This window comes from Dreissena polymorpha, chromosome 1 (assembly GCF_020536995.1).
Source record: "Dreissena polymorpha isolate Duluth1 chromosome 1, UMN_Dpol_1.0, whole genome shotgun sequence".
Taxonomy (NCBI): Eukaryota; Metazoa; Mollusca; class Bivalvia; order Myida; family Dreissenidae; genus Dreissena; species Dreissena polymorpha.
The window spans coordinates 11,898,456-11,925,518 of NC_068355.1; the positions used below are offsets into that span (position 1 = coordinate 11,898,456).

The following is a 27,063-nucleotide window of genomic DNA, read 5'->3' on the forward strand; positions in this document are numbered from 1 at the left end:
ATCAATCTAATTTTGTTTTAGAAAGAAGTGTCTAATTTATGATGATTATATCTCAAACTTATTATGCCCCCCTTCGAAAAAGAGGGGGTATATTGCTTTGCTCATGTCGGTCGGTCCATCCACCAGGTGGTTGTCAGATGATAACTCAAGAACGCTTGGGCCTAGGATCATGAAACTTCATAGGTACATTGATCATGACTGGCAGATGACCCCTATTGATTTTGAGGTCACTAGGTCAAAGGTTTCAGGTGAAGGTCACAGTTACTGGAAATAGGCATTTTAATGATTTAGCATGGTTCAAAGAAGGGAAACAACTACTGTTTATGCATGTTCTTTTTGTTACAGCATTTGCCTCCCTTGTAATTTATTTAAATTTTACCAAATGTAAGGCTAACTGCATTTTTGTAATGCATTGTATCAATAAACATCGGGCAAAAATGAAATTAAGGTTGCACTACCACCACCACCACGTTGTTCACAGTGACAAAAAACGTATTCACACAATGGCTGCTACTACAACTTATAGCCCATATAGGGGGACATGCATGTTTTACAAACAGCCCTTGTTAAAATTAACTTTTAACAAAGTACATACTATAATTGTATATGATTTTGTTCTTCTTCTTTGAATTATTATAATGAGTTTTAGCTTTTCCCAAATCAGTTGAGATTTTGCGCAAAAAAACATCTGATGAACACATCTCTCTTGTTAATTTAAAGTTTGAAAGCACACAAATGATGAGAGTGATTATCCAGTTCTGCTTATGAGTTGATGTGATTAAAATCTCTCACAGCGCTCTGAAGTGTGCGTTCTTGAATATACTAATTGGAAGAACTAGAAAATTCAATTCAAAACAGAATTGGCCATTAAGAAAACCAGCTTTTTCAATTTTGGGCCAATGTGTCTCGATCTCAATTATAACACAAATTCTCGATCTCAATTATAACACAAACTTAGTGCAGCAGTACTACCCACTTTTAAAATTAGTTATCAAATACCAGGCAATATTTTCCTCAGTTTTGGGGACCAAATGTGACCACATTCTCCTTTGATAAAACATCCCGCTCTGAGAATGAGAGGTGTTTATTATTGTATTAAGAAAATCTTTTTAAATTAAGAGTGTATCATTTCTCAATGGCTCTGCCCCAAATCTACTAGGACTGAAATATGCCCAGACATTGATTTCATTATTTGTCTAGATTTCAATTAAATATATTATGTTTGTTTTAATTATTACTGGTATTCTTTGTTCATAACATGTTGCCTCATTTATTGCGCCTTCTGTAAATTAATTTGACAATACAACAGCATGCTTTGTATATACAGCACACACATGATGAGAGTGATTATCCAGTTCTGCTTATGAGTTGATGTGATTAAAACCTCTCACAGCGCTCTGAAGTGTGCATTCTTCATAGTGCTGCAACAATACGCCAAAAACCGTATTGCAATATATTGTCAGTTCAAAAACCCGTATTGCAATATATCGCAATATATTGCTAACTTGTTCCAAAATTATAGCTTGCCAATTACCCGATAATCCCATAAATTCAAATTTTAACGCAAATTCTGGTAAATATTTACTATAAAGTATAAATGTGCTCAAGAATAATAAGAAACACAAACATTCGCAAATTTTCTTAAGTATCAAATACATTTTTGCAATCGTTGCTATTTAAAGATGTGATGAAATAACGTCCTAACCGGGGCGTTTTTCCCACTGAACACGCGTAATTCAGCTGACGTGATGTTCCCGTTTTTATACAACACAAAATACACCCATACTTTCCATGCGACGTTCTACATGTCTGTATAATTTTCGCGCGCTTTTTATTGAGACAAAGGATAAAGCATTTTTTATTGTCGCGTTAGCATTCAAATTTGGAAGCGTGTTTCCGAAATTCGGATTACAAATAATGCTCAAATCAGAATCGAACGAAACATTTACAGCTGTGCGCAATTAATTCAACGATAATCTGTTCAAAAGCATCGAATGAATGCTCCCATGTAACAACGCTACTCCGTATAATACACTTTTTAGAATGCTATTTTTACGTAAAAAATAATTTACACTGCTTTGTTTTGTTTACCTTTTTATTATTATTTTGGATGGCTTTTCTGGACGAAATGTGAATGAATTTTTGTAAAATTTTCGTACCGGTATGATGAAAATCATATCGCAATACAATATGCGGATTGGGTATTGCGATATATACCGATATACCGGTATATTGTTGCAGCCCTAATTCTTCAACATATTAATTGGAAGATCTATAAAATTCAATTCACAACAGAATTGGCCATTAAAAAAAACAGAACTTTATTTTATGCAAAGGGGTCTTGATCTCAATTATAAACACAAACTTAACTAAATGCAGTAGTACGTCTCACTTTTAAAATAAGTAATCAAATACCAGACAATATTTCCTCAATTTTGGGGGCCAAATGTGATCACATCCCCCTTTGATAAAACATTCTGCGCTGAGAGTACTTTATAATTGTATAAAGATAATCGTTTTAAATTAAGTCTAAAAGAGTATATCCATTCTAAATGGCCTTGCCCATATTACCTATGACTGAAAATGCCCAGAAATACATTAGGTTATTTGTCTAGATTTCAATTGAATATATTATGTTTTGTATTAATTATAACTGGTAGTCTTTGTGCGGAGCATGTTGCCCAATTTAGTGTGCCTTCTTTAAACTTACTTGACAATACAACAACATGCTTTGTATATACAGCACACACATGGTGAGATTGATTATCCAGTTCTGCTTATGAGTTGATGTGATTAAAACCTCTCACAGCGCTCTGAAGTGTGTGTTCTTCAATATATTAATTGGAAGATCTATAAAATTCAATTTATAACAGAATTGGCCATTAAGGAAACCAGGACTTGATTTTAGGCAAAGGTGTCTCGATCTCAATTATCAGGGGGGGTTTTTTTAGAGAAAGGGGAAGACGCTGGACGCTGGGTGAAAGGGGAAAAAAAGAGTGCGAAAGAGACATATTAGGGGAAATAATAAAAACTGTTCATTTCAATGTCTATAACTCATCAAAAGAGGCTTGTCTCTGTCCTTTTTGTTCTTAAACACATTTAACACGTATTAAAGTCAAAGTCCTTAATAAAGTTGCAGGTGTAGATCTAATAATGGGAAATGTTTTCAACTATATTTCTGTACTGGGGCCGGGGGACGTTGTCAATTTTGTGATTTCAATTTCATGATGAATGGGTTGACGATCTTGATCTGCTACAGTATTGGAAGGGAAAGGAGCGGCAGCTGCCGATTGTCTACTTTCACTTTCACAATTTTCGATGTTGATTACCTCAGAATCCTGCTGGGTTAGAACGGTTTTCAATGATTCTTTCTTTAAAAAAATGCCTCGATGCATTCAGTATCTTCCGAGTCCGAATGTTTTATTTTGTTTGTGTAAGAACGCCAATTGTGAGACATTTTTTCTGTTTTCACGTTTATATCTTGGCTTGCACATAGCCCGGATGAAAATTAGACTGGTTTCCGGTAATTAATTGACGAAACACCCTTCTCGCGCAAGACCGGTATCCAGTAAAATAGTCACATGATTATTACGATTAGTTGCCCAGTTTACATGAGCTATATTTAGAATAACTGGGATTCCCAGATTTTTTGTGTTCGTCTGGATAGAGAGAGAGAGAGCGAGATCGTTGTACCTGGTGCAAATTGGATAATTGCGGAATGCCCAAAGGTAAAATAAACATTTCTTTGAGAGAAAATATTATAATTTGGTGAAAAATGATATTTTTGGTGGGGAAATTGTATTTTGAGGGGAAAAATTCTGGTAGGGGAAGACGCCGAATATCGGCGTCACTTTCTTAGTAAAAAAAAACCCTGATTATAAACACAAACTTAACAAAATGCAGTAGTACTTCTCACTTTTAAAATAAGTTACCAAATACCAGGCAATATTTCCTGTTTTGGGGGCCAAATGTGATCACATTCCCCTTTGATAAAACATTCCACTCTGAGAGTACTTTATATATAATTTATTAAGAAAATCATTTTAAACTACGTCTAAAAGAGTATATCCATTCTTAATGGTCCTGCCCATATCAGTTAGGACTGAAAATGCCCAGAAATCAATTAGTTTGTCTAGATTTCAATTGAATATATGTTGTTTGATATTAATTAGTACTGGTATTCTTTGTGCAGAGCATGTTGCCCAATTTATTGTGCCTTCTTTAAACTTACTTGACAATACAACAGCATGCTTTGTATATACAGCACACACATGATGAGAGTGATTATCCAGTTCTGCTTATGAGTTGATGTGATTAAAACCTCTCACAGCGCTCTGAAGTGTGCGTTCTTCAACATATTAATACATGCAGCAATTCTACTCACGGGTAAAATACCAGGCAATATTTTTCTCTGGTTTTGGAGCTGAATGAGACCACATTCCCCTTTGATAAAAAATTCTGCTCTTAAAGAAGGTGTTTATTATTGTTTAAGTAAAAATCTTAAAATTACCCATTTACCGCTTTAAACACACTTCGACGCATTTGTTGTCTCTTGGAAAGATAAATTTTATTAAAGACCTTTCTTACTAGATTCAAATTGTAAAGGCTACATTTCCAACCCATTGATACTGATGAGCAGCAAACCGCACAAAACCTTAACAGACTGCGAGTTACAACTCGCAGGCTGTTCTGGTTTTATGCTGTTTGCACATAGCTTTTTCACTTTGCTTTTAAGTGGGAAAGGGTTAAGTGTATATCAATTCTCAATAGCCCTGCCCCAAATCACCAAAGACTAACAAATGCCAAGAGATCAATTTAATTACACATGTATTTGTCTAGATTTCAATTGAATATATTATGTTAGGGTTAAATTTTTACTGATATTCTTTATGATGAACAGGTTGCTCCTTATATTGCGCCTTTCTGTAAACTTACTTGTCAATACAACAACAATGAACATGCTTTGTATATACAGCACACACATGATGAGATTGATTATCCAGTTCTGCTTATGAGTTGATGTGATTAAAACCTCTCACAGCGCTCTGAAGTGTGCATTCTTCAACATATTAATTGGAAGATCTATACAATTCAATTCACAACAGAATTGGCCATTAAGGAAACCAGAACTTGATTTTAGGCAAAGGGGTCTCGATCTCAATTATAAACACAAGCTTAACTAAATGCAGTAGTACTTCTCACTTTTAAAATAAGTAATCAAATACCAGACAATATTTCCTCAATTTTGGGGGCCAAATGTGATCATATCCCCCTTTGATAAAACATTCCCCGCTGAGAGTACTTAATAATTTTATTAAGAAAATCGTTTTAAATTAAGTCTAAAAGAGTATATCCATTCTAAATGGCCTTGCCCATATTACTTAGGACTGAAAATGCCCAGAAATACATTAGGTTATTTGTCTAGATTTCAATTGAATATATTATGTTTTGTATAAGTTATAACGGGTATTCTTTGTGCAGAGCATGTTGCCCAATTTAGTGTGCCTTCTTTAAACTTACTTGACGATACAACAGCATGCTTTGTATATACAGCACAAACATGATGAGATTGATTATCCAGTTCTGCTTATGAGTTGATGTGATTAAAACCTCTCACAGCGCTCTGAAGTGTGCGTTCTTTAACATATTAAGATCTATAAAATTCAATTCACAACAGAATTGGCCATGAAGGAAACCAGGACTTGATTTTAGGCAAAGGTGTCTCGATCTCAATTATAAACACAAACTTAACTAAATGCAGTAGTACTTCTCACTTTTAAAATAAGTTATTAAATACCAGGCAATATTTCCTGTTTTGGGGGCCAAATGTAATCACATTCCCCTTTGATAAAACATTCCACTCTGAGAGTACTTTATATATAATTTATTAAGAAAATCATTTTAAATTACGTCTAAAAGAGCATATCCATTTTTAATGGCCCTGCCCATATCACTTAGGACTGAAAATGCCCAGAAATCAATTAGTTTATTATCCCCCGCCAGAGGCTGAGGGATATTGTTTTGGCGTTGTCCGTCCGGCACTTTTGTGTCCGGAGCCATATCTTGGACGTTCTTTGGTGGATTTTATTTAAACTTGGTATGAGTATACATATGCATAAGAGGATGATGCACGCCAAATGGCATTGTACACCATCTGTTAAAAACGGACTTATGGCCCTTTGTATCTTGAAAAAATGCTTTTTAGTGTCCGGAGCCATATCTTGGAAGTTCTTTGGCGTATTTCATTGAAACTTGGTATGAGTATATATACATGTATGCATAAGAGGATGATGCACGCCAAATGGCATTGTGCACCATCTGTTAAAAACAGAAAAAATGCTTTTTACTATAGGCACTTTTGTGTCCGGAGCCATATCTTGAAAGTGCTTTGGCGGATTTCATTTTAACTTGGTATGAGTATATATATGCATAAGAGGATGATGCTCGCCAAATGGCATTGTACACCATCTGTTAAAAACAGACTTATGGCCCTTTGTATCTTGAAAAAAATGCTTTTTACTATAGGCATTTTTGTGTCCGGAGCCATATCTTGGAAGCGCTTTGGCGGATTTCTTTGAAACTTGGTATGAATATATTCCCGCGCCAGAGGCGGAGGGATATTGTTTTGGCGTTGTCCGGCTGTCCGTCCGTCCGGCACTTTTGTGTCCGGAGTCATATCTTGGAAGTGCTTTGGGGGATTTCATTTAAACTTGATATGAGTATATATATATATATGCATAAGAGGATGATGCACGCCAAATGGCATTGTACACCATCTGTTAAAAACAGACTTATGGCCCTTTGTATCTTGAAAAAATGCTTTTTACTATAGGCACTTTTGTATCCGGAGCCATAACTTGGAAGCGCTTTGGCATAGCTTAAGAACCTTCCTTTGTCTTAGTTTTGTGTTATTGTCCTCCGTCCTTCCATCTATCATTATGTTCATCCGTCCAATTTGCACCCATCCTCAAACAAAGCATATGTTGCGGGGGATACCTTGGGCCTTTCAAGCCCTCTTGTTTGTCTAGATTTCAATTGAATATATGTTGTTTGATATTAATTAGTACTGGTATTCTTTGTGCAGAGCATGTTGCCCAATTTAGTGTGCCTTCTTTAAACTTTCTTGACAATTCAACAGCATGCTTTTTATATAAAGCACACACATGATGAGATTGATTATCCAGTTCTGCTTATGAGTTGATGTGATTAAAATCTCTCACAGCGCTCTGAAGTGCGTGTTCTTTAACATATTAATTGGAAGATCTATAAAATTCAATTCACAACATAATTGGCCATTAAGGTAGCGCACCTCTAATGGGCACATATCCAAATATAATTTAATTAATTATTTTCCTAATCAGCATCATTTCACTGAACTACATGCAAATTTGTAGGTAGGCTTTCCATGCTTTTTTAAAAAATATACCGATTTTTTCAAAACCACCCTCACGCTCGGCTTTTGTCCAGTTTATTTTCACCCCTGGGGTATATTAAAGTTCCATAATTCATTCAAATTTCCAAATATGGGCATGCAGTTGGTGTGTACAGATGCAGTAAAGGCGTTTAAAGTTTAAACAAGATGAAATAAGTATTATTTTACAGACATTTATTTTTTACAAATTTTAATCTATGGAATAGCGCCATGAAATGTAAGTGATTTCAGCCAAGTAAAAATTGGGTCGGTTAAAAACAAAGTGTCATAAAATTCAAAATAGTATCATTTAAGTTATATTTTAAACTTAGTTTTTATAGAAACACTATATACAGCAAAAATACCAAAAAAATAGACAGATTTACAGTTTACTTTTTGAAATAAAAATGCAACATGCATCATTCGTATTTTCAGCAGTAAATTAATCAATTTAGCCATAACATTGTTTTAATTTTAAAATTGAAGGATGTGCATACAATTTTCAACATATTTAACAATAAACATAGCTTATGTGCTATATCAAATCAAATTACGTTAGAAAAGAAATAAAACGCGTCGCAAAAAGTATGCGATGTCGGCAAGAATCGAATCTGCGCAGGAAGATCCCAAAAAATTTCTAGTCCATCGCCTTAACCACTCGGCCACGACAACTTCACATCTGTTCAACCTTAAATTAGAAATCCATAAGTAAACAGGTAAAAAGGCTCGCTGGATCTTTGAAGAAATCGCGAAATCGTATTTTTCAGATGATAAGTGGATCAAAGTCAATATTTATAGTGAAAATAATGTATTCTAAATGAATAAGTTAAACATATATCAAAATTCGAAGTTGAAAAAAATAGAATGCATCTCTCGGAAATAAGCGATCATTGAAGATTGTCAATGATCGTAAAATAAATCGCGGTAAATCATTAGAGATGCGCTACCTTAAGGAAAACAGGACTTGATTTTAGGCCAAGGTGTCTCAATCTCAATTATAACAGAAACATAACTAAATGCAGCAATTCTACTCACGGGTAAAATACCAGGCAATATTTTCCTCTGGTTCTGGAGCTGAATGTGACCACATTCCCCTTTGATAAAAAAAATCTGCTCTTAGAGAAGGTGTTTATTATTGTTTAAGTAAAAATCTTAAAATTGCCCATTTACCGCTTAAAACACACTTCGACGCATTTGTTGTCTCTTGGAAAGATAAATTTTATTAAAGACCTTTCCTACTAGATTCAAATTGTAAAGGCTACATTTCCAACCCTTAGATACTGATGAGCAGCAAACCGCACAAAACCTTATAAGACTGCGAGTTACAACTCGCAGGCTGTTCTGGTTTTATGCTGTTTGTACATAGCTTTTTCACTTTGCTTTTAAGTGGGAAAGGGTTAAGTGTATATCAATTCTCAATAGCCCTGCCCCAAATCACCAAGGACTAACAAATGCCAAGAGATCAATTTAATTATTTGTCTAGATTTCAATTGAATATATTATGTTAGGGTTAAATTTTTACTGATATTCTTTAAGATGAACATGTTGCCCCATATATTGTGCCTTTCTGTAAACTTACTTGTCAATACAACAACATCAGACCTGTTTACTTCTACGGATTCGCCGTAGTTACTACGGATTCTTTGGCTAAACTACGCACTACGGATTTGTACTGAAAAACTACGGATCGGTCGATCAAAATGGTCAAATTTCGGTTTTTAATCGTACTTTCGCTTATTTTCGGTCATTGCGGGAAATTTATCAATCATAATCATTTTGGCGCTTGCGTGGTAAAAAATGTTAAATTTCAAGCCTTCCGGGGACAATGCAGAATATCATTGACCCGAATGTTGGCATTTTAAACATGGCGAGTTCTTCCAAACGGCCCAGTACAGAATCAAACGCCGATATTGACATACCAAATAAAAAAGTTACTAAAACAAAGTCTCAAAAGTACAAACGAAAGTTATAGAAAATACTGGCCATGCCTCGGGCCGTCCTTAAAAGGAAAACAGAACTTCACTGTTCAACATGTACATGTACCATTGACTGGCAGGGCCACATGAATTGGAAGATGATCAAATCTTCAAATAAAGACATTTTCACTTTGATGCGAGGATCTAGCTTCGAGAATCGATTGATTATCCAGTTCTGCTTATGAGTTGATGTGATTAAAACCTCTCACAGCGCTCTGAAGTGTGCATTCTTCAACATATTAATTGGAAGATCTATAAAATTCAATTCACAACAGAATTGGCCATTAGGAAACCAGAACATGATTTTAGGCAAAGGGGTCTCGATCTCCATTATAAACACAAGCTTAACTAAATGCAGTAGTACTTCTCACTTTTAAAATAAGTAATCAAATACTAGGCAATATTTCCTCAATTTTGGGGGCCAAATGTGATCACATCCCCCTTTGATAAAACATTCCGCGCTGAGAGTACTTTATAATTGTATTAATTAAATTACGTCTAAAAGAGTATATCCGTTCTAAATGACTGAAAATGCCCAGAAATACATTATGTTATTTGTCTAGATTTCAATTGAATATATTATGTTTTGTATTAATTATAACTGGTATTCTTTGTTCATAACATGTTGCCAAATTTAGTGTGCCTCCTTTAAACTTACTTGTCAAAACAACAGCATGCTTTGTATATACAGCACACACATGATGAGATTGATAATCCAGTTCTGCTTATGAGTTGATGTGATTAAAACCTCTCACAGCGCTCTGAAGTGTGCGTTCTTCAACATATTAATTGGAAGATCTATAAAATTCAATTCACAACAGAATTGGCCATTAGGAAACCAGCACTTAATTATAGGCCAAGGTGTCTCGATCTCAATTATAACACAAACTGTTCAATCTCAATTATAACACAAACTTAGTGCAGCAGTACTACCCAGTTTTAAAATAAGTTATCAAATTCCAGGCAATATTTTCCTCAGTTTTGGGGGCCAAATGTGACCACATTGCCTTTGATAAAACATCCCGCTCTGAGCCTGAGAGATGTTTATTATTGTATTAAGAAAATCTTTTTAAATTAAGAGTGTATCAATTCTCAATGGCCCTGCCCCAAATCTCCTAGGACTGCAGGGTTTTTTTTGGCCCGATTTTATAGCCGAAATTCGGCTATGTTCCCAATCCCAAAAAGTATACTTTTTTCCCAAAATGTGTCAAAAAATTCCCAATTTCCAAAAAAAAAAAAAAAATTTTTTTTTTTTTTTTTTTTTTTTTTAGAAAGAAGTCTTATGCGTATTTTATCTCAATTTCAATTCAATTTCATCTAACAAAGTATTATAAGATTTTGTTCTTTTAATTTGAATGATTATAAAGAGTTATATCAAATTTAGTATTTCCCTAATCAGTGGACTTTTCATGTGGAAAAAAAGGCTAATGAATTTATTTTCCCAATTTCATGAAAATGCCGATAAAATTCCCAATTCCAAAGCCATGGGCTATCTTCCCAAAAAGTGGAAACAAAAACCTGGACTGAAAAATGCCCAGTGATCGATTTCATTATTATGCCCCCCTTCGAAGAAGAGGGGGTATATTGCTTTGATCATGTCGGTCGGTCTGTCTGTCGGTCCGTCCACCAGGTGGTTGTCAGACGATAACTCAAGAACGCTTGGGCCTAGGATCATAAAACTTCATAGGTACATTGATCATGACTCGCAGATGACCCCTATTGATTTTGTGGTCACTAGGTCAAAGGTCAATGTCACGGTGACCCGAAATAGTTAAATGGTTTTTGAATGATAACTCAAGAACACATACGCCTAGGATCATGAAACTTCATGGGTAGATTGATCATGACTTGCAGATGACCCCTATTGATTTTCAGGTCACTAGGTCAAAGGTCAAGGTCACGATGACCCGAAATAGTAAAATGGTTTCCTGATGATAACTCAAGAACAATTAGGCCTAGGATCATGAAACTTCATTGGTACATTGATCATGACTCGTAGATGACCCCTATTGATTTTGAGGTCACTAGGTCAAAGGTGAAGGTCACGGTGACCCGAAATAGTAAAATGGTTTTCGGATGATATCTCAAGAACGCATATGCCTAGGATCATGAAACTTCATCGGTAGATTGATCATGACTTGCAGATGACCCCTATTGATTTTGAGGTCACCAGGTCAAAGGTCAAGGTCACGATGACCCGAAATAGTAAAATGATTTTCGAATAATAACTCAAGAACGCTTTTGCCTAGGATCATGACACTTCATAGGTACATTGATTGTGACCCGCAGATGACCCCTATTGATTTTCAGGTCACTAGGTCAAAGGTCAAGGTCACAGTAACAAAAAACATATTCACACAATGGCTGTCACTACAACGGAGGGCCCATATGGGGGGCATGCATGTTTTACAAACAGCCCTTGTTCTTATAGATTTCAATAGAATATATTATGTTTTTTGTCTATTATTACTGGTATTGTTTGTGCAGAGCATGTTGCCCCATTAATTGTGCCTTCTGTTAACTTACTTGTCAATACAACAAAATGCTTTGTATATACAGCACACAAATGATGAGAGTGATTATCCAGTTCTGCTTATGAGTTGATGTGATTAAAATCTCTCACAGCGCTCTGAAGTGTGCTTTGTTGAACTGCACATTATAGAAGAAGCTCACATCTTATGGAGTAAAGCTGCATTTTATAATTTGTGCTGTCGGAGAAATGGGTGAACAGATTGGTTATAAATTGCCTGTTTACAATGAATAACCCCCCCCCCCCCCCCCCAAAAAAAAAACAAAACAAAAAAACAACAGTCTTTTAAAATAAGCCAACAAATAATCAGTTTACTGTAAGAGGTAAATGTCTTTAGTTAAGCGGTTTGAAATTTTTCCCCGACAATTTTCTCTATGCACATCGTTCTCCCTTACGTCTTGGAGAAAGTTCTACGTAATGCTGTAGTTTTCAAAGTGATAAACTTAACTATTGTTGCATGTTGATAAATGAAAATAAGAAATAGTGCTAGGCTTTTAATAAATTTACTGAAGAGATTGACTTTTTGTTGAGGATAGCTTTGAAGTTACAAAATACTATTACCTGGTTTGTCATTATATGATATAGACTGTTACCGGTTTTGATAAGAAATAAACTTTGTTTATTTTGGTATTGCAGGGTAAAGATTGACTTTGTAAAATGTTCTAACACAACCAGTCATATTTAAATGTTACATGGTGTTTTTATTGTAAGTACGATTAACTCTTAAAACATAGAATAAAATAAAGTGTGAACCAAACTTACATGTAGTTTTGCAGACCGTAATAATAGGGCCTTAATTGCCTTCTAATCCCCAGGCTTGTAGAGACTACAGAAGTTCTGATGTACTTGATGGTTTTGTTAAGATCTTGAGACTGTTCATTGAGTGGATACCAAATCGGGCATCTATGTATTCACTTGATCATCTATTGTTAGTCCCCTACCGGTTTCACCGGAGGGGACTTATGGTTTTTGCTCCGTCTGTCAGTCTGTCTGTCACACTTTTCTGGATCCTGCGATAACTTAAAGTTCTTAATATTTTTTCATGAAACATGGATACATGACAATATGGACATTATGCACGTCATTTCATTTCGTTCCTACGTCAAAAATTATGGTTGCTATGGCAACAAATAGACTAGAAATACTGCTGAAAATGGTGGTTTTCTGGCTCCTGTGAAATCATTATTTTTTCATGAAACTTGAAACATGGATAGATGGCAATATGGACATTATGCACGTCATTTAATTTTGTTCCTATGTCATTCTGGTTAAATTCTGGTTGCTATGGCAACAAATATATATAAAAAATCTGAAAATTGTGGAATTTCTGACAATGGTGGAGCCAGTAGGGGACTTATATTGCTTGGCAATAGTCATGTTAAATAGGTAATGTTACTCGATTATCAATTATAAACTGTTGATAGCACTAGATGTAAGCAGTAGTATAATCAGTTCAATATTTGTTGAAATAAACAAAACGCTCTTGATACATCGTCAGATGTATTACCATGGTCATTTATATTTCAGGAGAGGGTGGACAGAGAGGCCCGGCCCAGGACAGACAGGAATACAGACGTGCTGCTGGCGCCCCAGGTAACTGTTGTCATGGAAACTGACCTATAGGATTATGAAAAATACAAGAACTTAGTTGAGACTGAACCTGTGCAGAATGTTGTGAACATGATGTATTTTCACGATGGTCTTCTGAAACAAACATGAAGTCATCTGCCAAATGGCATTACTGATCACACTTGCACAGTTTTATAATATGCCCTGAAATTGAATTTTATGTCAGTTTTTTTTAAACTTGACTTCACCTTTAAATGAAGATTAGTTAATGACAGATGTGTATTATTTGTAGATGCATGTTGGTGTTTTGGAATATGTCTGGAGTTATCTGTCAACTGGCATTACCGATCAAACTTGAGTTGCTTTAAAGTGTATGAAATTGTTGTTAAGAAATGATATTGAATATTGCTATTGAAATTCCTATTTGTGCAAAAGCATCTTTGTAAAACATGCAATCAATGGTGATAAACCAATCACATTATCATGTTCTCATATTTGTGAAGTATATGGGTTTAGATAAATTGCAAAACAGACACGGGATTACTTTGGATATTGATGCCTTACATGCCAAGTGTTTATATAGTCTTAAAGTTATTAATCTTCGAACATAAATATGTCAATCAGTCTAATGACATTATTATAATGTAAATCATGTGAACATGATGTATTTTCACGATGGTCTTCTGAAACAAACATGAAGTCATCTGCCAAACGGCATTACTGATCACTCATGCACAATGCTTTTATAATATTAAACTGAATTGAATGGCAGTTATGTAACCTAAATAATTACTTAACATATAGTTTAGTAAATAATGACAAGTTATACTATTTGAAGTATAAAGGATTTATTTGGATGATGGCCGGTTGACATACATGTACATTTAAAGTCATTGGTCAAACTTTATTTACCCGAATTTTGTATGGAATTTATGTTTCAGAGTGTATTAAATGCACCATTGTTATTCCTATTTGTGCAAAAAAGATCTCTGTAAAACAACATTCCATCAATTGTAATCAAAGAAACATTCAATCATTTTATGTAATAAATGATGTATGTTTACAAAGGTCTTTGGACTGGAACATGAATTGAAGTCATCTGCTAAATGGCGTTACTGATCAAACATCACGATGCTTGATTGTGTGATACACAAAAATGCTTACTTCAAGATACTTGCACATGACATCTCTATTGTACTTCATAGCTACTGATATCTGTAATATTCATGTGAACATGATGTATTTTCACGATGGTCTTCTGAACTAAATCTGAAGTCATCTGCCAAATGGCGTTACTGATCACACTTCTTGCCTGGACGTAAGCAATTGTTTTGTATAATAGTATTTCTTACACAACTTGACAATAGTCTGAGTTTGCCATAAATTTCTGCCTCTATTCCAGCTGGCGGTGACAAGAAAGCAGAGGCTGGTGCTGGAGGAGGAGAATTCTCCTTTGTAAGTTTGTTTCATGGCAGTGTTATGCATATTATAAATATCCTTACTGAATTGTGTTTTATTAATAAGTTAAGAACTTTTTACTGTTAAATCACTTTGTCAGCATAACAACTACCCTTAAAATTCACTTTTGCTATCAAACACTTTGAAGCAAGTTAAGATCTTCAGTTCAATATCTACAGACTAGAAGACATATTGCCCTATTTAGTCATAAAATACAAGTTGCAGCAAGTCATTGAGACATATCATAACTTGAGACACAATTTTACAAGCCTACCTATGTAACACGAAGAATCTTTGAGCTTCTACCATCTTTCTTGTACTGAAGTTTATGTTAAGTAAAACGTTTTCAATGGAAGCAGGTTAACAGTATTCTTTTATGATGATATATATGGTTCTATTAATTATGTTTGAGCAATATGCGTAAGAGACCTGATTTCTACATGTGATGTATTTTTCACGATGGTCTTCTGATGAAAAATGAAGACAAGTGCCAAGTGGCTTTTCTGATGTAGAAATCTGTCCTGCACTAAATTTCCAATGAATATTACAATTTATGATCTAAAATACATTACAATTTATTATTTAAATACAATTGATGATCTAAAATAATCAGACTATAATCATTATGATCATGACCTTTCTGCTGGTCGTAATTTGCAATACAGCACATAAATGACATAGCACTTCATTTTGGAATGCATATTTAAATAGTCGTATTTCAAAGGCAATTTTTGTAAATGAATATCAAATATTTTACCAGACGGCCTCAATTGGCCCCTAACCAATGGCTGAAACTGCACAGCTGAACATATTAGTGAATATAAAACAACCCCTCCTACCCATTCTGGTTACATGTTTACCATATGTATCCATGCTGGTAACATGTGTACCAAATGTATCCATGCTGGTTACATGTGTACCAAATGTTTCCATGCTGGTTTCAGAGAGGCGGTGCTGGCAGGGAGGGTGGTCGTGGTGGAGGTCCCGGGGGGCGTGGTGGCGGTGGGTTTGGCCGTGGCCGTGGGGGAGGCTTTGGAGCACCACCCCCTGCCGTTGGAGCTGGACAGTAATTTATTGGTCCTGTATATACAAGCTAGAAAAAATAAAGAGAAAAAAAAACACCAATCTGGGTTGTGTTTGTTCATTCTGTGTGACAGTATGCCCTGTGTGAAGATCATTGAAGTAGCGTAATAGCACACGTTTCGAAATAAAGATATCAAGGCTTGTAAAAAAGCTTTAAATATGTATACTAGTGAATTTGTTTGTAAGAATTGTAATACCTTGTCACTGTTTGTGATAGACATGCAGTAAACCTGTAGGAAGGACATATGCTAAAAATCAAATATTGTTGCTTTCATCCAAACTCTTAGTATAGCAAGTGAACACACTTCTTAAAAAAGGATTTCAACTTGTAGGATTTTCAGCAATACAAGAACATAGAGACAGAATCTGTGCAGGATAAAGTGAACATGTTGTATTTTAACGATGGTCTTTTGAACTAAAATGAAGTCATCTGCCAAATGGCATTACTGATCACACATGCACAATGCTTTTATAATGTGAAACTGAATTGAATGGCAGAGGTTTACCGTACTTAAATAATATCTTAAAGGAATCTTTTCACAGATTTTTGCATGTATTGAAGTTTGTCATTAAATTGATAAATTTTAATTAAAGACCTACATAGCTACAGCAAACAAAAAATAAGAAAACGAGCAATCCACAACTGGGCTCCAACCACTGACCCTTGGAGAAGAAATCACTTCAACCATTTCCCCATCCATGCTCATGCAGTGAGTGATGTTTTATTATTTCGCTTATATCCCAGTTGTGTCACAAAAATATAATTTTTACAGAATCCCCAATTTATTCAATCCTTTCCTCTTTGTAACGCTTAATTTTCAGTTTTCTGCGGGTCAACTATGTCGTTCAGTGTGAGATTTTAAAATCATTTGTTCACCACCATTGGACGGTGTGCCCCTCAAAAGAATTATGTCGATATCTCCAAGGTCAAGGTCACACTGAGTTCAAAGGTCAAAAATGGCGTTAATGTTAATGGCATAATAATTCTTAATAATCGCCATAAATTAGATTCTTTTGTGAAGACAGCATGCAAGAGTCCGTGTCAATGTGGCACGAGGGGGTATACATCACGTCTGTGACAAAGCTCTAGTTTTACTAGTAATTAAGGGAAAATTAAAAAGATATTTGAATGTCAGTTTTCCATTTTCAAAGCCATTTCATTCCATTTAAGATGAAACCACTTGCAAAAAGTACATTTTAATCCGAGGTCATTGTTAGTTTAAATAATGCTTCTCTCAGAACTTAAAAGATCCTTTTATTTCGTGACTTTAACATTTTCATTTGATACTGCATTAAAATGAGTATTGTGCAACCAATTTATGTTTTATAGTTCAGAAACCTGTAGGTGGTGTTGAGGGTTTTATATTTCAGATAGAAAAAAAACAACAGAATTTTAAGTTGGAAAGCATTTTGTTTGATTGTGTTATATTTAAGAGACTTTGCTATTGACAAAAATGATTGAGCTTTGAAGGGTTGTTTCTAATTTGGAAATGTGAAGCAAGAAGACATGAAAGACAATTAGGTACAAAATCAAAACACTGGTTGCCATGGCGCAGTCTTCCTAGCGACTCACAGTTGGAGCATTCTTTACATCTCCCAAAGACACCGAGTACTGGTTCTAGTCCCTTGAAACGGACTCGAGAGCGTTTTAAATAAGCCTGAGGCTTTGGATGCAATCGACCTACAATAAATAGGTTTAAAATAAAACACAGATTTTAAAAATGACTTGCTTGTGAAATTAAAGTTATTTGCCCTGTATGATTCCATTATTTAAGGTCTGATCTAACTGTAAATAAAATATTTAAAGTTCTGTGCTATTGGTATTTCGTACAAAGTATTTCTTAAGGATATCACCTGTACATCCTGAAACAAAATCAATCAAATAAAAGTTATATCTTTTTATGAAAATAAATCAAAATGAATGAAAAGTAAAATCATTTTACAATAATAAAAATATTCATTAAAAATGTATCTTATTATCTGATCATTTAATATATCAATAATAAGTATTATTATTTTATGATTAAAATAAATCAATAAAAAGTAATATCATTTTATGATAGAATCACCTGAGAAAAATGCAGTGTAGCATAATTTTTGTAATTCACTGACCATCCCACCCAAGCTATTGCTATCAAACTTGAAATATAATCTTAATAGTTTGTTTTATGTCTTTACAAATGTTCAATAGATTGTTGAAAATATACCTGAACTCAGAATCATCTATAATGCACCACTTCGTTAAAACATAAGCGATCAATATGTTTCAATTATGGTCCTCTTCCAGTTGACCAGAATGACTATTACCTTGACCTTATTGAATATGAACAATTTCCCTATGATGGCTTATGTTATACATGTACTGTCAAGCACTTGAATAGTCGAGCGCACTGTCTTCTTACAGCTCTTGTTATAAAGAGTTTTTTAGTTGTCATAGAGCTGTCTTGAAGCCATTTAAGACTATCTTTATGAAACTTGATTGCAAAGGTTTTGTCTTGACATTTACTAGGCTGAGTTCATATTTGAGTCTCATGCATCCAAAAACTAATTCATTGTGTCAAATGTCAGAAAAAGCTTGTTACCGCTCTAGAGGACACATGCATGACTCAGTATTGGTCATAATAGTTATATTGACAATTTCTAGGCCAAATTTTAATCTTGGGTCACATGCAACAAACTCAAGGTCACATGATCAAATTTTAGTAAAAACATTGTTACCTCTTTATAGGTTACATTTATAACTCAATCTTAATGATGCTTGGTTGGAATGTTTATCTTGGCAATATGTAAGCTGAAAGTCAATCTTGATAACAAAACTTGATGTCCTTGGGTCACTATGTTATCTTGACAATGGGAAAGCTATGTTTAAATCTGGATCTGGAAGTGGGCTCAAAATCTAGTTCACTATGTCAATTCTTCAACAGGTGGTGTCTGTAAATACTTGAAATAATGGTCCTCTTTTTATCATCCTACATTAAAGTGATATTATGGACATTTTTCACTGTTGAATTGAGCTGAAAAGAATTAACAGGTCAAAAGAGTTAGTTAAAATGTGGTTACTGACCAATTATTTGCAACTCATCTTGCTACCAGTTGTTTATAAAAATATATTTTGTATTCGATGTTCTTACGTGACTCACCCAGTCCTGTAAGCCGAAATGATCCGAAAAAACAAATTTGTGTCTTTGTGTCGTACGAACAAATCTGCACTAATGTACATCGTACATGCATGAGCAGTTGTCAAACGAAAGTACGGTTGATATTTAAATGCATTATTTTTCTCTTTCCGGGATATTGTTTTAGTATGTTATGATGCTGCACTAACAAATATAAGTGTATATGAAGTCAAAACACCAAAAATAAACAACGGTTGCGATAGACACCTATAAACTGTTAGATGCCCATAATATCACTTTAAAAACTACAAATGGTATGCACCTTTTTAAATAAGACTTTCCATACTTTAACCGTTTTCTCATTCCGGTCATTCAGTGCATGGCCCAAATCAACATGGATCAGTTTTGGCAATAAACAGACGTAAATTTGCTGCCACCAGTCCACGTTGAATTTATGAACAATTATTAAATCTGAACTCAAATGTCTTCTACTAATTTTATTTCACAATCACACATTTATTCAAGAAAGTACATTTAGAAATACACTCTAATAATTGGTAATGATAAGTACAATTAAAAGTGTTGATACAAGGCACAAGTTTTCAACAGTCGATATTCAAAGCATCCATCTGTTCTCCCTTTTTTTTCCCCAAAACTGCATTTGTATACTATTCAAATAAGACTATGCAAATTTCTGGAAATTTGCAGAAGTGACCATGATTTTTGGCAATTTGCAGAAATGAAAAGATTTATAGCAATATGCAGAAATCAAGAGGTACTTATGAGAGAGATGACCTGCGACTGGTATTTATCAGAAGTGTGTGAGACCAGCGATTAGATTAAAGAAATATGTATTACTTCCAGCTTTAACTTCAAAGGCCAAAATAAGCTTATTAAATAAATGCACCAATACAAAATTGCCCTTTTTGCATATATGTTTTTTCCTGGCACATTACTTGAAAAACTGTTACTATTGCTCCCATATTGTTTAAGAAATAACTTTTTTTTTTAATTCTGTTTGGAAGATTTATTAAAGTAAAATAATAAAGAGAAATAACTCTAAAAATATCATTGCAAGATTTATGGTCCTTATGCACTGCACATCCCCCAAATGAGATTGTTCTCTATTAAGTTGAAAGTTGTAAAATAATAAACAAAGAGAAATAACTCTAAAAATATCATTGCAAGATTTATGGTCCTTATGCACTGCACATCCCCCAAATGAGATTGTTCTCTATTAAGTTGAAAGTTGTTACCTTTTTTTTTTTTCTCTGGAGCATATCTTGAAAATTACACAAGGTATCAATTTGAGATTTAATAGGTGGGTAGATCTTATAGATGGGATGGGATGTAACTTTCACAAAGACACTACTCTTTCTTCCATATTTACAGTTATTGCCCCCTTTGTGTATTTTATACTTAATTTTTTTCCAGAACATGTCTTGGTAATTATTCGAGATAGCAACTTAGAACTTAATTTGTAAAAAGTGGTCAAGCAGTGGAAGTCCAGTATATAAGAACTGTAAATCGTGCTTTCATTGCACAGTTAACAAATGTTAATGTGGAATTTGTGTCTTGGTGTTACAATTTTCATGGAGATAGTTAATATCTTCAATAGTCACAATACAGTATATAGACTACATTTTATTGACACTAAGATTATAAATATATACATCGTTACCAATTAAATTAATAACTCACTCACAGTTTTTGTACTATTACATGTATACACTCAATTCCACTCTCCCCAGATTCTCTCTGTTCCTGGCTTTTTAGCTCACCTGAGCGATAGCTCGGGGTGAGCTATTGTGATCACTCAGCGTCCGGCGTCCGTCCGTCCATCTGTAAACAATTTGTAAACATCTTCTACTAAACCATTGAGCCAATTTCAACTAAATTTCATGTGGAGCATCCCTAGGTCATGGGACAAAAGAATTGTTAAAAAAAAATTGATCACATAACCAAGATGGCCGCCATGACCATATATGGTAAAAACCTTAAAAAATCTTCTTGTCAGAAACCGCTCATCAGATTTTCAAAAAATTTCACAGGAATGACCTTCGAAGGCTCCCCTGAAAAAGTTGTTCAAAGAAATTTGATTCGTCAAAAAACATGGCCGCAGGAGCTCGTTGAACTTTGCATGTTTATTCGTTTTTGCCTATTTTGTGAAAACTTTCATTTGAATGATAATTTAAGAATGCATACGCGGCCAACAGGGCACACTCTGAACAATATTACTGAAGCAACTGGTCTGTAATCCTAAATCTATAATTATCAGTCCAATGAAACATCATCCTTTTAGTAAAATACAGTGAATCAGTAAAAATATTATCAGAATATGAGATTTTTTGTATATTTTGTATGTTAAATATTGTGTTAATGTTTAATTTTGTTAATTAATATAAATATTAGCAGGACAGGGGAGGTAATACACTACAGGGGAAAAAAATGCAATAAGTTTAAATTTATTGTTACAGATTTGCCTCCCTTGTAATATATTTAAATTTTACCAAATGTAAGGCTAACTGCATTTTTGTAATGCATACTACTACTACTACTACTACTACTACTACTACTACTACTACTACTACTTCTACTACTGCTGCTGCTGCTTCTGCAGCTGCTGCTGCTGCTGCTGCTTCTACTACTACTACTACTTCTACTACTACTACTACTACTACTACTACTACTACTACTACTACTACTACTGCTACTACTACTACTACTACTACTGCTCTACTACTACTACTACTACTACTACTACTACTACTACTACTACTACTACTACTACTACTACTGCTCTACTACTACTACTACTACTACTACTACTACTACTACTACTACTACTACTACTACTACTACTAGTACTAGTACTACTTCTACTACTACTACTACTACTACTACTACTACTACTACTACTTCTACTACTACTACTACTACTACTACAACTATTTCTTCTGCTACCACCACCACCACCTACTACTACTACTACTCTATTACTACTACTACTACTACTACTACTACTACTACTACTACTACTACTACTATTTCTTCTGCCATCACCACCACCATCACCACCACCACCACCACCATTCACAGTGACAAAAAACGTATTCACACAATGGCTGCTACTACAACTTATAGCCCATATAGGGGGGCATGCATGTTTTACAAACAGCCCTTGTTATTTTGAACTCCACCTTCCCAGAATAGTTTAGTTCCTTTGGGTCTCAGGTGAGCGCCTTAGGGCCCATGGCCCTCTTGTATTCAAATCTGCCTACCCTTTCATATTTGGATGTTGTGATAGTGTGGATAATGATTCTGATAGGCCCTTAACATTGAATTAATATTTATTATGGCAACTGTTGAAATATCTGAGAAACAGACTGTGCCTTGCAACAGAAGAGACCAGCAGTTCCTATACTAAACATTAAAACATAGGGAATATGGTTACCATAGTATAAGGTATGCAGATGAAACTAGCATCACAAGTTGTAAAAACTCAACTGTAAATGCAGTGGGGAGGGGAGCTTTTGCTATCTGGAAATTGAAAATACAATTTGATCTTGTTAGTACGGGACATTTTACCCTGTCCCAAAATATAAGGTAGCGTAATGTCAATTATGTTGATCTCATGGATTTACTCAAAATTATTATACATGAACGTCATCCTACTCAAACAGTCACCCTGCCTTAAACACTATGATGTCATAATTGTTCACCATTCCCACAATGATTGAGCCTGTGTTTTTGCTGTAGTAGACAGATGTAGGGCGAGCGACTCCATCAATCGCTGTGACCACCTCTGCCAGTCTCTGTCTCCCATCCCTGTCCACCTGGACAATTGTGTCCGTAGAAAATCCACATACCAGAACTTGTCCTAAATCTGTCACATGTAGGCCAGGTATTACATCTGAAGGGGATTTCAGTGAAATATCAGTCAAGGTGGAGATCACTGTGCCATCCCTGGACAGTATGACCAGCTGTTTACTGTTGTTGAACACGTATATCCTGTCTCCATCTGGACTCACTGCACAGGAGGTAACTGTGGTATGAAAGACAGTGATGATGAGATGTTGTTTTTATGTGGAAATGAAGGGTGTGATATAAAAAGTAGTGAGTCTAATGTTCTTGTTCAATGTTGTACAATTAAGTAGAGCTTTTATTATTTTGTTAAGTGTTAATTACATACATAAAAACAAAACACTATAAAATTGTATTTAATGTTATTTATTATTATTTAACATACTGTAAAGTAAATTGACAACTATAAAGAACTGTTGTATTGTGGATTTGTATATTGTGGTCCTTTTAATTAGATACATTGGGTAAGTGTTTGACTTTGTGGAATAAGTATCTAAGATATAACTGTCTAACTTAAATATATAATTGTAGATGTATCATGAACATTTGCAAAACTTTGTATTAGGGAATCGTGCATTAAACAAACAAATATTTGTTTGATAAGATTACTGGTAAGTGGAGCTTGATTTTGGTGACAGTAGAAGCATGGGCCTTAAAGTTGTGAACATAAGAATAATGCTAGGAATGATTATTACCTGTATTGTAGCTTGATGTATCCTTATACATCTCCCTCACCAGACTTCCATCCAGAGTATAGAGATAAAGAGCTCTACCATCTGTTATGTAAAGGTTACCATCCTGATGGGCAATACCTATGCAGTAACGGTGGAGCTTCAGTATCCTGCCCTTTATCAACTGTCCATTGATCACTCTGATGAAGTGGACTTCATGGTAATTCCCCCTGCCAGAACCTCTGTATTTATCCCACCCATAACTTACTGCCACCCGACTGGAGTCAATGCTGCACATGGACCATGGTTGCAAAGGCAAGACACACTGGGCCACCACCTTGTAGGTTTGATCCATGAGCTTCACTGTATTGTTGTTCTGGTCTGTGAGGAGGAGTTCTCCAGAAGCTGTCTCACAGATACCATTTATATAGCATGTGTATAATTCATCCTTAATCTGCACACTGTACCTCTTACTACTCTTCACTTTCATGATTTTATCAGATTTCTTTACTGCCGCTGGTTGATGTCTCTGGACCAGCTGGTGTGATGAACTTGATACTGGATCAGATACCTGGCCTGACTTTGTTAGATCATTTGTTCCGTTTTCAGGGCTATAACTTCTAGATGTACTAGATTCTGGATGGGATTTGTTTACCTTGAATCCTAAAGTTGTTTGGTGTCCAGGGTCAGACTGGGTGGTTTCTTTAGGCTTATTCTGTCTGCTATCCGTGTTCTGTGTTGTCCTTTTAGCAGGGTGTGATTGTTTCACTGTTCTCAGTATTTGTCCCAATCCTGAAAGAGTGGACAGGGTTTGTTGGATGGTTGTATCAGGTCTAAAGGTAATTCTCATTTCAGTCTCTGTTGCCATTTCTTGTAAAGCTGATTCTACCTCAAGGGACTGGTCAATACATTTTCTGTACTTGATAAAACTTAGTGCTTCACTTTTGTCTTTTATTTTCAAGAAATCTTCATGATGGCATGTAATATTTGTGATGGACTTAGTGCAGTCTTCAATGTCAGTTTGAATTGATTTTCTCATTGTGACCAGAAGTGTGTCCAACTCCTTCTTGGTATTTTTCTCCAGTTGATCCAAAGAATCATTAATTGTCTTTCGTAAAGTCTTGATTTCTTCCAGAATTGTTGTGTACGATTTCTCAAGAGACTTAATATTCTCCTCTAAGTCATCTTTCTCATGTATCAATTGCTGGTGTTGTGCATAAATAGTTGCTGACAACTGCTTGAAGTCTCCTTTTTGATTCAGCTGTTTCATTTTGTCAGATATTAGTACCAAATGACTGCATTTCCTACAAAAACATCAATTTACATCATGAATGTTTTTTCCCAAAGGATGGTTAATATTATTAGATCTACAATTTATGTTGAATCATACTATTTTGTCACACAAAATATCTTTACCGGTTACAAAGTTAAAGGTCAAGGTCAAATAAGTTTGGAGCATGAAATTTGTTTTTGCACTATATTTATTTTTAGAACATTTTTGACCTGTGAACATGAAAATTGGTATAGAGGTTTAATGGGTGAAAAAGACGTTTTATCCCCAGCCTAAGCCATAATATTATACCGTTTATCAAGGGATTTGCTCCCATTTATAAACAAAATTTTTTGGCAAGGGATATCAATTCAACAAATTTGATTGTGTAATTTGCGCTCACACGGTTAATGGTCGAGATCACATGACTTTGTATAAAGAAATTGTTTTCTTCATGATATCTAGAGAATGCTTTCACATAATGATCATCTATATTGCTATGCTTGTTAGGAGGAAAGGAAAATGATAATGAGGTCAAGAGGTCAAAGATAAAGGTCACATGTGCTTGATGCATTACAATTGTTTATGTATATTTACATGATATCTAGAAATCTCTTAGCATCATTTAAATCAGTATGCTGGTTTGTCTTTAGAAAGAATTCCCCATCATGATTGTGAAGTCAAGAGATCAAAGGTCATGGCCACAGGTACGGCTTTGCTCCATTTTTCAATTATCTCTTGTTTCATGAGTGATGCAGTGGTTAAAAATCAGTATTCAACCAAACCAAGATTACAATTAACACAAGACAGTTGAAAAAAAAGTATCTGGCACTATTGTGAGTTATTTACTATCTTGGGAGCGATAAAGGATGGCTAAAAATTGGTATAGACATTTAAAAAACATCTTCATAGCAAGTGCATCTATACTTACTGATGATGGATATGGCAGACATGACATATCAGCTCACTGTGGTCCTCGCAGAATATGGTCAGTTTTTCTTTCCTGTGCTCCTTACATTTCCCTTGTTCAACCACATCAGTCTTAGGCCATAGGCTCATGTTTTCTTTGCTCAAAATGGCATGCTTCTTGTAAAAATAGTTGTGATACTCCATACATTTGCTACAGTAAAATTCAGAACATTCCTCACAGTAAAATTCAGCCTCTGTGTTTCTGTCATTTTCCTGACAGGTGAAACAAGAAAAGTCAAAAATAAAGTCACATCCTCTATGGATTGAACCCTCCATATTGGAAGCCATTTTGTCACTATTGATATTTTCTATCATTAAACATTCAACTTCAATCTTAGTCGCAAATGTCAGATGATATCCGGTCATGCGATTGTGTATAGTGTCCTACATTATTTGATAAAGAAGCCATATCTTAAAACTAAATTTTGCTATTTATAGCACGATTTGATTTAAAATGTTAAAAGAACTCTTTGTAAATGATTTTGAATTTTATAAACTTGTCAATAATCAATATGTTGACAGATAAACATGGTATTCTACTAAAAGCAAAAGAGTTAAGGCTCAGGGAGCTATATAAGTTTTAATGTAAAATGTTAATATGGATTAAACTTAACATTGTGTAAAATGTACACAATATCTTGAAATGAGGGATGAAAATATAATCAGAAACATTAGATTAAGGGAGGACATAGTTAACAATCTAGTTATTGTCAATATAACAATGAAAAGCTTATATCAATATTGCTGATATCATTGCTTTATGGTTTGCTGCAAATAAATATTACTATTAACATCCAACATTGATGCAACGGTTATGGGAACATTAATAGGATCATATTTAAAATGGAACAAGAGACTGAATCTTTAAGATCACTTTATTAATTATGCCCCCCTTCGAAGAAGAGGGGGTATATTGTTTTGCTCATGTCGGTCGGTCCGTCCGTCCACCAGATGGTTTCCGGATGATAACTCAAGAACACTTAGGCCTAGGATCATGAAACTTCATAGGTACATTGATCATGACTGGCAGATGACCCCTATTGATTTTCAGGTCACTAGGTCAAAGGTCAAGGTCACAGTGACTTGAAATAGTAAAATGGTTTCCGGCTGATAACTCAAGAACGCTTAGGCCTAGGATCATGAAAC

General features: G+C 34.8%; 2 protein-coding genes and 1 non-coding gene across 6 annotated transcripts in view; 2 read left to right on the plus strand and 1 right to left on the minus strand.

The window, feature by feature from the left end:
* The window catches only part of LOC127871149 (40S ribosomal protein S10-like), a 28,615-nt gene extending 12,546 nt beyond the window's left edge, over positions 1–16,069 (plus strand). The window contains exons 4-6 of the mRNA XM_052413877.1: positions 13,445–13,510; positions 14,889–14,941; positions 15,889–16,069. Coding sequence (XP_052269837.1) covers positions 13,445–13,510; positions 14,889–14,941; positions 15,889–16,014 — 245 coding nt within the window. The 3' untranslated portion in view covers positions 16,015–16,069. The remainder of the gene's footprint in view (positions 1–13,444; positions 13,511–14,888; positions 14,942–15,888) is intronic.
* LOC127865359 (small nucleolar RNA SNORD35) lies at positions 15,382–15,460 on the plus strand. Its single transcript, XR_008042614.1, has one exon. It is a non-coding gene; the product is annotated as a small nucleolar RNA SNORD35 (small nucleolar RNA).
* A 3,556-nt stretch (positions 16,070–19,625) lies between the features above and the next one.
* Positions 19,626–26,291, minus strand: LOC127871156 (E3 ubiquitin/ISG15 ligase TRIM25-like). 4 transcript variants are annotated; one of them, XR_008045170.1, is made up of 4 exons: positions 25,880–26,290; positions 23,703–24,982; positions 21,967–23,188; positions 19,626–21,930 (listed from the first exon to the last, which is right to left on the minus strand). XR_008045170.1 is itself a non-coding variant. In XM_052413904.1 (4 exons), the coding sequence occupies exons 1-4, from the start codon at positions 26,281–26,283 to the stop codon at positions 20,956–20,958; spliced, it is 1,890 nt and encodes a 629-aa protein (XP_052269864.1). In that variant the 5' UTR covers positions 26,284–26,291; the 3' UTR covers positions 19,626–20,955. The 4 variants fall into 4 exon arrangements, 3 of the variants coding, with proteins under 3 accessions (XP_052269864.1, XP_052269860.1, XP_052269850.1); XM_052413904.1 differs by having other exon boundaries at positions 19,626–20,985; positions 23,013–23,188; positions 25,880–26,291; XM_052413900.1 differs by having other exon boundaries at positions 19,626–20,985; positions 22,866–23,188; positions 25,880–26,291.
* Positions 26,292–27,063: the final 772 nt, after the last annotated feature.